The sequence below is a fragment of the Emys orbicularis genome, chromosome 3 (genome assembly GCF_028017835.1).
Source record: "Emys orbicularis isolate rEmyOrb1 chromosome 3, rEmyOrb1.hap1, whole genome shotgun sequence".
Classification (NCBI taxonomy): Eukaryota; Metazoa; Chordata; order Testudines; family Emydidae; genus Emys; species Emys orbicularis.
This window is the reverse complement of record NC_088685.1, coordinates 66,846,579-66,861,500: the sequence shown is the minus strand read 5'-3', so window position 1 is coordinate 66,861,500 and position 14,922 is coordinate 66,846,579. Positions and strand designations below refer to the sequence as shown.

Sequence of the window (14,922 nt, the reverse complement as noted above, 5' to 3'; positions counted from 1 at the left end):
GCTCAAAAATTGCAGGTTTAAAAAAGAAAAAAGGCTAGTGTTATAACACAAAATAAGGGTTAATAATGATCAAAAGAGAAATATAGTCAGAGGTCATAGGACAGAAAGAGAAATAGACCACGGCTTATGCACCATACAAAAACAGAATTACAAAACAACACCACACACTTGTGCTACTTCCCTGCCCTCTCTGTCCATTTCCAATATGTTCTCTGCTTAGATTCTGATCCTCTGACTGGGAATCTATGTGGGTAGACTCCCGCATCTGTGCAGAGCCCCATTGCAGTCAATAGCGTTTCACATAGGCATGAGGATCAGTTGCTGTATTGGGGCCTTAATTTATAAACTCTTTGGCTTGGGGACCTGTTATGTTTAAAAAAAAATTCTATAGAATTCCTAACCTGTTTTTGAGCACTATAATAATATAACCATTTGCTTTTATTGATCTATTAATATTTGCCTTGGAGAGATATACGATCTTGTGCCTCATAAAACATCCAAGAGGTGTATTAATGCGCTAATAGTGCATGCAACCCTGTTTGTAATGCTGTAATAAAGGAGGGCTGAACTGACTTACATGAAAATAATTCTGTAGTGTCAAAATTCTGCACTTTTGCAGCAAATGTAATCAGAATAGAATTAGTTTAATGGTTTCAGAGTAGCAGCCGTGTTAGTCTCTTTAATGTAACTCACTGCTTGTTTCTTGTTATGCAATATTGTACGTGGCTTCCTAGCAATGTAGTTTTGCTTTCCTTTTTTAATACCTGGTCTGTTTGTCCACAGTAAGTCTGTGTCTGTCTCTGATTTTCTGCCCCCTTCTCCCCCCCTCCCTTTTTAAAAAATAAAAATTCTGCATCTTTTCCTGTTTTTCCTTACCCTATGTGCTTTCTTATCTCTGGAGTATCTCCAACAAAAGTCTTTGCAATTGGTGCTATTTGAGATGTGCTTGGCCATAGAACTTTCCATGTGTGGGCTGTAATATAAAAGCTGGCAATGACATTATAGTTTGTCAATTTTGTATTGATGCCATCATATGGAATGCAATACTGTGTACAGTCATAGCACTAATTATAAACTTTGAAGAATTCTTTGGAGCATAGTGAAGGAGAGGGAAAATGCAGGGTTCTCATAGACATGTCAAAGCTAAAGCTTTTTATATGTATATTTTTTCCCTTTATCATTTTTGAACCAAGGTCCAATATTAAAGTATGACATTAGATTAATTATAATACTTAGCTTTTCTATAATGCATTTCATCTGTAGATCTCAAAATGCTTTATAAAGAAAAGTAAGTATTCATAAAAGAGCACTTATCTCTGTATCTGTGCAGGGTGTAGTTTCATATTTCTAGTATATCATTTTTGGCAGCTGTCCTGGTTCTCAAATACCTCTTCCACTTCCTTGGAATAAGGAGGTAGGCTGGTGCCCATTGAATGAAGACTTCCTTATCAATATATAATACTGGGTCAGTTCTCTTATGCATATCATTCTAGAAGGGATGACTGTAGAACACTCCCACATCAAGGATAAGGGGTGACTTGATCACACCCTATAAGTACCTATATGAGGAACAAATATTTGATAATGGGCAATTCAGTCTAGCAGATAGAGGTATAACATGATCCAGTGGCTGAAAGTTGAAGCTAGACAAACTCAGACTGGAAATAAAGTCTACATATTTTAACAGTGAAGATAACTAACCATTGGAGCAATTTACCCAGGGCTGTGGTGGATTCTCCATTACTGGCAATTTTAAAATCAAGATTGTGTGTTTTTCTGAAAGATGTGCTGTAGTTCAAATAGCCTGTGTTATACAGGTGTTCAGACTAGATGATCACAATGGTTTGGCTGGGATGATTTAGTTGGGAATTGGTCCTGCTTTGAGCAGGGGGTTGGACTAGATGACCTCCTGAGGTCCCTTCCAACCCTGATATTTTATGATTCTATGATTCCTTCTGGGCTTGGAATCTATGAATATCCAATGCAGAACTGAATTTGTCTGCACCTCGGGTCTAGCACCGGGTCTGTTGGTAGAATGTCCAGATAGCGTGTCATATAGAACAAATGTAAATTGGATTGCTGCAATTTCTTTTGATTTATGAAATATTTCTGAATGTTACTGTTAAATAGAGCAGAGTGAATAATTCATAGCGAATAACTTACTAAAAATGTACTCTGTTCTTGAATTTTCCACAAGCAGTTTATTTTTCTTAAAATTACTTGCTATTAGAAATTATTTAGCAAATACGCTCTGCACAGGTTTGGTCAGTAGATTAGTTTATTCCCAATAAATTTGTTGTATTTAATATTTGAGGGATTATTTAATTTTGGGCACATTTCACATGAGATCGTTTGGATTAATACTGTTTATTTAGAATCATGTTTCTGCTGCAAGTCACATTTGAGCTCAGAATTCATTTTTTTTGCAAATGTTCTATAACAATTGCTTTCAGTGAGTATTTCTGCCAGTAAGATGATGGAGAGGGATAAGGACAAGGATTGGGAATTGGGATATCTGTGTTCTGTTCCTGGTTCTTCCACAGTCTTCCTGTGTTGACGTTGGGCAAAAGATTTAACCTGTTTTCCTGTCTGTAAAGTGGTGATATTACTTCCCTACCTCACAAAGTGATGGGCAGCTAAGTTCATTAATGTTCTGGGATATGCAGAGCTGTGATGAATGCTATAGCTCAGGGCTTCTCAAAGTTGGGCCGCCGCTTGTTCAGGGAAAGCCCCTGGCGGTCCGGGCCGGTTTGTTTACCTGCCGTGTCTGCAGGTTTGGCTGACCGCGGCTCCCGCTGGCCGCGGTTTGCTGCTCCAGGCCAATGGGGGCTGCGGGAAGTGGCGCGGGCCGAGGGATATGCTGGCTAAGAATGTGACGTTTGTGCTGGAGAAGGTTGATGTTTTAAAGTTTGTGTGTTGTGGGGTTTTTTTGTTTAGCTTGAATAGGAGTTCAAATTCAGATTGAACAGCAGTTTTAATTTTCCTGAGTGGTGTATGTAGGTCACTGACTATTCTAATTGATTATGTACTTATCTGAATGTTTGGGATGGTTTTTTGGTTTTGAATGCTGGTTGTTTGTACTCATTTCAAAAACAAACAAAACACAATGCTATAGTGTCTGGCAGCCATGGATATTTCCCATAATTAAGAATCCTTCTTAGTCTCACTGGTCAGATGCTTGAAAATTAATCATTTGAATCTTGAAATTGAAATTTTTTCCTTACCCACATTTATTTTTTCCTCGGTGAGAATAATTTTTTGAGTCCTTTGCTAAAAAAAACTAAACAGCAATCTTCCCCCCTTCCCCAAACACGTTTAAAGAATGACATGTATTTTGTGTGTGGATGTAGATTATGGCCCAGTTTACCTTTAAAGTTTTACTGTCCTTTTAATCCATAAATTATTTAAATCATTTGGATAATCAAGGGGGCTGTTGAGTGATTCAGCCAACTGGGGTAACTGTGGGGCATGATTGAGAAGTTTCATATTTTTACAGGAATCAAGTTGGGCTTTTATGATATATGGAGACATCAATGTAATAAATAACAAAAATTGGGCCTACCAAAATTCAATGTTTCTCATATCTATTTAAAAAACAAACAAACCCAAACCCACACCCACAAACAAGTACGGTCTCGGTATAAAAGTCGATTGAATGTTGCATAATCCTTATTTGTCTCTTTCTTCTTTTATCCCTTTTCTTGCAGGTCTCCCTTGCAATTATGGAGATTTAGAAGAATTAGACAGTGTGGAGGGGGAGCCCTCCTCCCCACTCCTTTGATTCTTGGAATTTTCTATGGACAATAACAAGATTTTTGTTGTATAAAATGGAGAAATAAGACTTTAAAATATAAATTTATATTTATAAATATTTATATTTTTTGATTAAGTGCCAAGCATAACTGCATGAAGATTCTCATAGCTGCTGTATAAAACTGAATTTAAGTACTAGGAGTCATGAATTTCCTGCAGCACTGTATTGTGTCATAAAAAGGGAGTGCCTTAGCATTCATACTGACTGCTCCTCTTAATGAGGGAGCAGTTTCAGAAAGGTGAGAATGAATTCTATCCTGCCTGACTGCACTCTGAAGTGTCATTCCCTGCAGCATGCTTTAGATATTATTTCTGTAGTTACCAGAGGAAGTGAAGGCCAGATCAAGGCCTTTCTCTCTTCTTACTGCTACAATTCAGCAACCCTAAAGGATACCTTTGGCAGGAATGTCCTCCATCTTGCTTCATCCTGTGGTAAGAAAGGTGTGCTAGATTGGCTGGCAGACACCAAAGGAGTGGATTTATTGGCAAAAGACAAGGAGTCTGGATGGACAGCTTTGCACAGAGGCATCTTTTATGGACACATCGACTGTGTTTGGTCATTGCTGAAGGTCAGTATCTGACTTTATGTATTGCACACTAATTTTTTTAATATGTTTGGGATGTGTGATGCATGAACTTGTATCAAAATGCCTTTTCCTGTTTCAAAATTTCACTCAAGGTGTGACTTTTAAACTGATGGAGCTAAACTAGTACAAAACTCTTTGTGGACACCGCTTAATTCAATTTAAACCTGAACTGCATTGATTTTAGTTTAACTTGATTCCTTATTTTTAATAACAATTAAGCCAATTTGAAGTTAAACCTGTGCAACTTGGAATATAGACGGGATCTCAAGTGTTGTTCTTGTAAGTGACTCCACAGGAGCTGACCCCTGAGCCTGTGAGGAATCCTGTTGAAGTCAATGGGCTACATGTGTTTCCATTTACTTGGAAACTCTTGCAGGGTAGAGATCTTAACAAAACAGTCTGGGTTTAGATTTGGCACCAAATTTTGAATTTCTGTAAAAATAAGCGTTTACCAAATATCTAACGGAAATGTTTCCATGACACTCTAAAAGTAGTTAAATGGAAACAGTACTTACAAATTTTTGAGCTACAGATACCTGATTTGTTAACATTTTATTAGTAGTACATGAAAGTGAAATTAATTAGAAGCTGATTGTAATGTTGGGCTTTAGCTCTGTCCCACTTATCTCTTTAGCCAATCACTGATCAGATAGACGCCAGGGATCTCTGCCCTTCTTACTTAAGGTATTACACTGGCTGATCATTGCTAGCCTTATCTGTTCTCAACTGGCAGACTAACAAAAATGGTTGTGGCTCCAACATTTTTAATTTTAGAAGTTTTGGTGTTTCTAAAATGCTTGTTTCATGTGCCACTTTACTTTCATCTTGAGCATTCTTTCCTTGGAACATTTTCAAGTAGTATGTTTCTCAACACTTTCTAATGACCTCTCGTTAACTTTTTAGAGTGTCTGAGATTCATTACTGGAGAATTTTAAAACTTTTTCAGTATAGGTGGTGTCCCATCAAGCTGCTGTTTTTTGTTGTTTTTGTGTGTGTGTGTGGTGACTTGCTTCTCTTTGCCCCTAGAAACTGTATAGCAATAGCTGCACTAAAATATATATATACTTCTTCCTTTGACATCTTCGGAACTGCTTCCAGGGCTAACATGAACTCTTTTGGGGAGCTAATCATGTTAGATCAGTCCAGCAAATACTTGAATAATTCATCCAAAGATGAAATCTGTTAGTGATCCAGTGTTAGAGACTGCAGCCTCTGCAGGAATGAACAAAAGACCCCAAAAGACAGTTTGAAGTGCAGACTGACCTCTGAAGAATTCTTTTAGTTCAGAGTCCAGATTGCTACGTGTTTGAATATGCACAGCAATCATGCACCCACCCCCTCAAAAAGTTACACAGCCCCCATCTTATTAGTGAAAATGACTTGATCAGCTATCCTTTAAATAAAAAATAATAACCAACAGTGTGTGTGTTAGCTTCTGTGTTAGTGGGGTGGTGTATCTTCAGCCATTGTTTTCTTTCCTGTTTGTTTTTTTCCTCACACACCTTCCTATTAGTAAACCAACGTTCATAGAGAAAATATTCCAATTAACAAGTAAACATAGAGTATTTGTAAATTATTAAAGAGCAGCTCCACTTCAATGACAAACACTTGCTACCATTGGTGAAGGTGCCCAACAGTAATAATAATGCCTAGCTCTTGCATAGTGCTTTTTCATCAGTAGATCTAAAAGCACAATAGGGAGACCTGTTTGCCTATTTTCAACTGTGGGAGTCAGTGCCAGTTACGTGTTTTTCACTGTATGCAGAACAGTAGTTATTGTTGAAGCTTGTCCAGTTGAGCCTTTTTGTAGACTTATTTTGGTATCATAAGTCCATTTCACTTGTCCCTGATTATTATTTATTGAGATTAAATCCATCTTTAGACTGTCCTGGAATGTAAAGGATTTATTAGCTTCTCAAATGTAAAATTACACTGAGGTCACCTAAGAATATTTATCATATTCATTTCTTTACTAGCTGTGAAATGAGGAGTGATAGTAATATTCATACCAGGTGTTTTTTCCTCTTTCAGCGTGGGGTTAGTTTATACATACAAGATAAAGAAGGCTTATCTGCCTTGGACCTTGTGATGAAGGACAGACCAGCCTATGTAGTATTCAAGAAAACGGGTAGGGCATCAAATGAATACAGATATTCCTATAGGATGTGTACTGCTATCAACATATAAATGTGTGTGCATGTGTAGACAGTACTATCTGTTTCTAATTATGACTGAATTACATCCTTCATGGTTTTCACCAGGGTTAATAGATTAAATGAATTCCCTGTATCTCCTAGCAGCCAGTTTTATAATTTTGTATCTGTTTTTTTTTTTTATCTTCAAAACACTTTAGTGCAACTTTTATATAATTTTAAAAAAGTAAACTAATTCTAGTCACTGGCAAGTTATTGTTATAGCTAAGTAATGTGATCTGCTAGTTTGAGTACACCAGAACTTTCTTAAGACACTGTTAAGTTTAAAATCTTCTTTGAATATACTTCCCCATCTATGTTACTAATATCCCTTTGAATTATTCTAATTGAATTTTAAAAATCTAACCTGCTTTTTCCTATTGACGCTCCACTTGTGCTTTTTTCCCCATTTCAGTCAGCTTTTGGGCAATGAAAATAGTTTTGTCAGTTTCCTTTGCTAGTCAATTAAATTTTTGATTGCTGTAATATTTCATTGCACAAATATAACTTACTTTTTTTGGTAGAAGAAATGTATGCAACCTAAATTCTGGGCTGACATTACCTTATGTTCTATTTATTAAACACGATTTCATCATTATGTTTTCATATTTAGTTGATTTTAAAATATTAGTGATTACTTTTACAATCATGCTTTGTATCTTTAGATAAAATATAAACGTAGTGTTGGATCAGAACTGATTTGACTTTATCTGTTTGTCAGAGGGAAATAAGTTAAAGTTCACATTCTAGTATCATGGTAATTACAGCTGAGAGGGTACTGTATTTCCACAGCTCTAAACTATATAAATTTAGAAAAAAAAGTGTCTTTTGAGTTCTTGTTGTTGGTCTAGAATATAAATTAACTGGGAAGATTTGAAGAAAATCTATTTAGCAGTTAGAGTTCAAGCATCATTTTTTTTATATATGTGGAAGACAAAACTTGCATACCAATTAAGGTAGTTTGTGCAGTTTTCTATTGCAGACTTGACATGTAAATAGTTCTTACTGATGAATGTGTGCTCTGTGAAGTTGGACAAATATTGTGAGAAATATATGAACAAGAGACATAATGTACAGGACATGCAATATGATAAAATATTTAATGGTTAATCATTCTAAAGTCTCAAAATAATCTTTTTTTAAAATATACCTTTAAAATAGAATTTACCTAGTTTCTTCAAATTTTATTTTTAAGTGGAGTAACATGTATACTGTTCTAGTTCACATTTATATCGGAGGTGGAGTTAAATTAATGCAACTCACACACAGATGTAGTAGATATTGCAGATGGAATTTGTCCTTTGAATTTTAGATCCCACAGATGTCTACACTTGGGGAAACAACATAAATTTTACCTTGGGTCATGGTGGTCAACAGAGCAAACATCATCCTGAATTGGTGGATCTGTTTCCTAGAAATGGAGTCTATATCAAACAGGTATTCTGAAAAAAACAGATTAACCCATATACCATCATGAGTAAGATTCTTTTTCCACAGAGAAATAATCTAAATATTGGAGCTGATCTTGCCGCCCTTTCTCATATAACAGTACTATTTTAGTCATTGAAACTGCTCCTGGGATTAAGTGCTCCTGGATTATTTTCTCTTCAGTACACAGATCAATGGCTCCCAACTCTTTTTGGATGTATAGATACCATGGCGATGATGTAAAATGTTGGATTGACTTCTGATTTGAAAGCCATAATAAATTCCTAGCTTTGTAAATGGAAACTGTTTTCAACAACAGATTATAATATTAAATAATTCCATGCAGGAGCATGGTGCTTTTGTAGTTTCCAGTGCCATATAGACAATGAATTGAAGATGGACAGTGTACTAGTTTGATATACATTGTGTTGTGTCTTGTGTGGATAGACTGTATTTCCTCAGTGAAGGCAGCATATTTGCAAAGTAATTTACAAAAAGAATGCTAAAATGCTACCCCTCAAACTTTAACTGTATATATTTTTTTCAGGTGGTGCTTTGTAAATTTCATTCGGTGTTCCTTTCCCAGAAAGGACAGATTTACACTTGTGGACATGGTCAAGGAGGACGCTTGGGTCATGGTGACGAACAAACATACCTGGTATCTTTTAAATATAGTCTAGCACAAAAAAATCTTGTTTCAGATATGCAGTCTCAGACTTCATTAAACATCTTCCCAAGTGCACCATCAAAGTTCTAATATTTTGTTCAGTTGTAGGTTATTTTTAACAATGACAGTCTTTGTTCAGAAATTATTTAGAGGAATAATTTATATTTAGGATTTTTATTGAAACTGATCAGTACATATTTTTTCATTTGAGTAGTACGTAGTTGCATTATGCAAATCAACGAATAAAAACTTTAGAATTCAGTTTGGTGCTGTGTGTGTCAGTCTTCATGAAAACTTCAGGGCTATGTACTGACCACCAGCAGTATGTACTTATTTTACATGAAATGACATCATTTTAAAATTTTCTGAGAAACCTGAGAGTGGAACAATTTATGAGAGAAATTGCAAGTGTATGTATATGTGTGTACATATGTATATATTATAAAGTTGTGTGTTGTAAAGACATTATTGGCTAGAATTTGGAATAACCACATGAATTATGAATGGCAAAGCCATAAATGACTGATTTAGGTCTCAAACAAGTACCAATGCCATCATTTGACCACTTCACCTATATTCTGTAAATGTCACACATTTAAAAAAGAAATAGTTGAGTTTTTTTAATCTCTCCATTTACAACGCCAAGCTTCTTTAGTATCATAGAATATCAGGGTTGGAAGGGACCTCAGGAGGTCCTCTAGTCCAACCCCCTGCTCAAAGCAGGACCAATTCCCAACTAAATCATCCCAGCCAGGGCTTTGTCAAGCCTGACCTTAAAAACCTCTAAGGAAGGAGAGTCCACCACCTCCCTAGGTAACCCATTCCAGTGCTTCACCACCCTCCTAGTGAAAAAGTTTTTCCTAATATCCAACCTAAACCTCCCCCACTGCAACTTGAGACCATTACTCCTTGTTCTGTTAGTACTATGAATCCAATTTACAGACATCTGATGGAAAGCCCTGAAGGCTTTGATATTTTGGAGATTGATACTACTATCGAGAAACCTTATATATGTAATTGATCTTAAACAAAAAACCGTTAGAGTGAGTGTGTGTGTGTTTTCCGCCGCCACCCCCCATTTGAACATTGGCCGAAACAGCATTTCTAATCAGGGCTAGAAGCAAGTGGCTTTTGGAAAGCTGTGATTCTCCTCTTTTCTGTGGGATTGAGAGATATTGGACCTCAAACTCTTACGGCACCACTGTAATTTTGGAGGAAAAATACGTATTTAGGAGAAAGAAGGAAGCCTTTTTCTATCAGGGTAACTTCAAAAAAGAAACACACACGCACCACTAATTGTGACTATTGAAAACTGCTCAGATGTTTTGAAACTTTAGGTTTAATTCCTGAGTAGATTGCAGGTGATCTGTTCTAAAGGTACATGCTAAAAGTATTTTGTCATATTAATCTTCTTTCCATGTGATATGCAATGTGTAATATATCAAACAATAATTACACAATTCTATACCTTTTTAAATGAGTTTTCTTTTGCATTTCTATTTTTGGTGTGATTTGGTGATGGGGTGTGTGCATGGTTTTTTAAAAAATTACCTCTCGGTACAGAAATGAGTGTTTTAATGTCTTCAACACTTGGTCAATCTGTACTAGGTTCCAAGACTTGTGGAAGGTCTAATTGGCCATCAGTGTTCCCAGGTAGCAGCAGCTAAGGATCATACTGTTGTTTTAACAGAAGATGGATGTGTTTACACCTTTGGCCTAAATACTTACCATCAACTGGGTATTCTTCCTCCTCCTCCTAACTGCAGTGTTCCCAGACAGGTAATAATAACTGCTTAGCTAGTACTTGGACCTTTTCCTCACTGAGAGTGAAATGTTAAGATCATATTGATGTCTATATGTAAACTTTGTAGGGATAATTCAGTGGAACATGGGGTCAAATAAAACCATCTTCTCCAATTCATTAGCACATAATCTCAATGTTAAATAATTGTGTTATGTAATCAGATGGTTTGCCTGTCTGTGCTCTGCTTGGATTCTAAGCTTATAGAACAGGGTCGGCAACCTTCGGCACGCAGCCCATCAGGGCAGTCCGCTGGCGGGCCGCAGACATTTTGTTTACGTTGACCGTCTGGAGGCACGACCCCCGTAGATCCCAGTGGCCGTGGTTCGCCGTTCCCGGCCAATGGGAGCTGCGGGAAGTGGCGCGGGCCACAGGGATGTGTTGGCAGCCGATTCCCGCAGCTCCCATTGGCTGGGAACGGTGGCCACTGGGAGCTGCGGGAGGCCGTGCTTCCGGATGGTCAATGTAAACAAAATGTCTCGCGGCCCACCAGCGGATTACCCTGATGGGCCATGTGCCGAAGGTTGCTGACCACTGTTATAGAAGTACTAAATCCTGTATTTGATGACTGGGCACATTTAGTACTTTTCTTGCAAAGTATATTACTCTAAAGTACTCTAAAGTACTTATTTTAGTTAAATGTTTCTATTTTAAATGGAGTGAAAATAAAAATACGTATTTACTAAGTGGTATCCTTTTTCATGGATTGTTTTAGGCCACTGGATTGTGTCTTTGTAAGGTTAGGCATGCCCATTGGGTCATTGGCTTCCCCCTCACTCCTCAATGCACCCATTCCCTTTTAATGTCAGAGGTTGATAGTGCTTTGGGAAAAATAGTAATAGGGATAGTAGAGTGGGAAGAGAAAAAGAAAATTTTCTGCAATGACAGTTCCTGATAGTTGTAGACAAGAAGCACAGGTTTCAAGGAGGAGAACTTGCCCAAGGTGATACCTCAGAATAAGTTATTTACTATCTGAAAGCAACTATGCATGCAAGAATTGCTTTACCTGTTACTGAAAGGAAGTGTCATCTGGAGTGAAATACAACTAGCAGCGTTCAGCAGCACAGCATTACACAGCAGCTAGCGAGAGGAAGTGAAGAGTAACAGGTCTAATTGAACTGGTTGAAGAATGTTGGGAGGCAGTCAGTCAAAGTTTCTCCAGGGAATGGGATTACATCTTCAATGACAACAAGTGGTCATTATCTTAATTTCACTTTCCATCTGATGGATGAAATCTAGCATCAAAATGCTCTCTTACAGCATGCTAGGACACTGGTACATAAACAGAGTGAAGCATTCCAATAACCACTTTTTTACAGAACTTGTATTTTTCTTTGGCTGTCTTACCTAAGTACTGAACTTAACCCTGCTTATTTCTGAAATCTGTTGATAGCCCAAGGTGGCATGGCTCTAGGTCTAGCAAAGTGGTGGTGGGCCTGGGGGAGAAATAGGCTAACCCTTACTGGGTTTTTCTTGTTCCTCTTTGTCACTGGTGGAACAGTGTCTCAGGGTATGTCTACACCTAGCCGCTAGTTCGGCGGTTGGGAATCGAAGTTCTGGGTTCGACTTATCGCGTCTTGTCTGGACGCGATAAGTCGAACCAGGAAGTGCTCGCCGTCGACTGCGGTACTCCAGCTGGACGAGAGGAGTACCGCGGAGTCGACGGGGGAGCCTGCCTGCCGGCCGCGTGTGGACCGAGGTAAGTTCGAACTAAGGTACTTCGAACTTCAGCTACGTTATTCACGTAGCTGAAGTTGCGTACCTTAGTTCGATTTGGGGGTTTAGTGTAGACCAAGCCTCAGTTAACTAACTTTTGAAATGAACCCTGCTTTTTTTAATACCAAATCTTCACTGAAACTGATACATTCATTAAGAGTTTAATTAGTATGGACTTCAGTTGATACGAAGTTGATTTATGCACATCAAATTTATTTGCTTGGGATTTGACACTTATATGAAAATCTTTGTTTTTATATGTAGGTTCAGGCAAAAAATCTGAAAGGTAGAATGGTTATTGGAGTGGCTGCAGGCAGATTCCATACAGTGCTATGGACTAGAGAAGCTGTATATACCATGGGACTGAATGGTGGCCAGCTAGGTAAGAATCAAATAAAAATTGTCCTTCTAAAAATGTTACTCAAAGTAAAAGCTGTCATCTGTATGAGAAAAGAAGCTTAATTAATGTTGGGTTATACTTATCATCCCCTTGCTCCAGAACACACACTTTTTACTGCTGTCAATGATTATTTTTATGCTTGAGGATAAGCGTGGGGCCAGTCAAATGTAGCTTTACTGTTCAAATTTATTTGGCCAACTTTCTCTTCTGTGAATCTTGTGTGGCCTATCACTGACGACTTTCAGGATACAGAAATGTCATTGTTTAAATTTAGAGAGACAAGATGGGTGAGGTAATATCTTTTATTGGACCAACTTCTGTTGGTGAAAGACACAAGCTGCTGAGCTACAAAGAGCTGCTCTTGCTTCTTTCAGCCACAGAAGTTGGTCCAATAAAAGATTTTACTACATTTACCTGGTCTCTCTAATATTCTGAGACCAGCACAGCTTTAACAACACTGCAAACTACATTGTTTAAATTTGTAATTTCCCAAGACGAGTGCTTGTGTTGTGCACAGCACTGGGCACACTGTTGGCACTTTTTTATGTTCTATATCCAGCTTTCCCCGATCTGTAAATATACTATTGGGAATTACCTGAATTTTTCATCCTTACTAACTTTTTAAAAGCAAGATACATATCTGAATATGCATTGTGGCGTGTTTTGTTTGCTGTTTTTGCTAAGCCATTACTAGAATTGTCTTTTATTCTTGCTTCCAGAATAAATCTTGATTTGATGAGTTAAGACGATAGCTTATTAAACATACCATATAGCAGTGAACTTCATTTATAGTTAGGGTCTGTGTGAAATGAAATATTTTTGACATTTTAACACTTTAGAACCTCAGACAGATATTGGTGTTTAGACTGAGTTTCTCTTTCTCCAGGTTTACATCTGTGCAGATTGAAAAGTTTTGTTAGCTAATCCGGGTGCTTTGTGTTTACATGCAGTAGTATGCTGACACCATGAAGCTTAGGCACTTCTCTGGAAACTGCTTTTATTCTCTCTTATGTAGGAGCAAGGCAACAGTGGTTAAAATTTGTATATTACTGTTGAGGAATAAAAAAAACCTTTATTGATAAGTAAATTGTCATTAATCGGAAATATTTTGAAAATATTTCCTGTTCTGTTCTTAAATTTAAGTTCATAGTGTTTCCATGCTATTTCATGGCCCTCTTATTATACCCTAATACAATTTCTGCTGCTCCAATAAGTGGGATATGCAGTAGGATTCTTGCTTTTGCTAGACCAGGAATTCTCAAACAGGGGGTTGGGAGGTTATTACGTGGGGGATCGTGAGCTGTCAACCTCCACTCCAAACCCCACTTTGCCTCCAGCATTTATAATGGCGTTAAATATATTAAAAAGTGTTTTTAATTTATAAGGGGGAGTCGCACTCAGAGGCTTCTATGTGAAAGAGGTCACCAGTAAAAAAGTTTGAGAACCACTGTGCTAGACCAATGTGGCTCAATCCTTTCTGTCACTCCTCCTGCTACAGCAGAGCCTGATGTCATAAGCCACATTGTCAGTACAGGGAAGGGGGAGAAGGTATGGTGGTTAAATTACAACAGTGTTGTTGAAGTGAAGCTTTGTATAAATTCTCACTCTTTCAATAACTCTGTCTTCTAACCCCCGCCAGTACTGTAAAAACAATAAGACCGAAACAGTTATTTATTTTGGGGGTATATTTAACTTTGCCAGTATTTATATTAATGTCTGACTTGCACAGGTTTTTATCATTTAGACAATTTTTAGCATTTTTAATAGATTTAAATTTATTTTAATAGTTATTATCAATGTTTACTTAAGGGACTGTATCTGTGTCTCTCTATATATAATACTACCAAAGTCTTGATCAATTGAATTTGGAGCCTCTTAAGGGTTCTCCAGAAGGGGCTTTGTGGCTCTGAAATTTTCTCCACACAGTATGGTTGCCAAAGCCTGTATTTGTCTACCTGCTGGACTTGCTCACAAAATCCATTTCTTTTCTTGAGTATTTGGGGAAGAGGTGGGATGAAGGATTAGTGAATATGGTAGCACAAGGAATATTGTGATGGCTATTACTAATATAAGGACAGTCAAATTAGCAATAATGTGGAAGACCTTTTTTTTGCTTGCTATAAAATATTGTTTGAAAATAAGCACATAGAGTTCTGGATATATTCTGGAAAAAGGCAAACAAAATAAAATAAATTTATTTATAATCTCTGACTATCTTCATCAAGGTGACTGGCATCAATAATATGCTTAGAGATATCGTTTGTAATTAATAGCTGACTTTTAGTAGCGTCTAAAAATAGTTTTCTTCTTAAAAAGTA

The 14,922-nt window shown here is 37.3% G+C and overlaps 1 protein-coding gene across 2 annotated transcripts in view; it reads left to right on the top strand.

Moving 5' to 3' along the window:
* The first annotated feature begins 4,058 nt into the window (after nucleotides 1-4,058).
* The window catches only part of IBTK (inhibitor of Bruton tyrosine kinase), an 89,507-nt gene continuing 78,643 nt past the window's right edge, over nucleotides 4,059-14,922 (top strand). For both annotated transcript variants that reach the window (XM_065401047.1, XM_065401046.1), the window contains exons 1-6: nucleotides 4,059-4,382; nucleotides 6,432-6,528; nucleotides 7,905-8,029; nucleotides 8,568-8,678; nucleotides 10,296-10,466; nucleotides 12,469-12,586. In XM_065401047.1, the coding sequence (XP_065257119.1) occupies nucleotides 4,059-4,382; nucleotides 6,432-6,528; nucleotides 7,905-8,029; nucleotides 8,568-8,678; nucleotides 10,296-10,466; nucleotides 12,469-12,586 (946 nt within the window). The remainder of the gene's footprint in view (nucleotides 4,383-6,431; nucleotides 6,529-7,904; nucleotides 8,030-8,567; nucleotides 8,679-10,295; nucleotides 10,467-12,468; nucleotides 12,587-14,922) is intronic.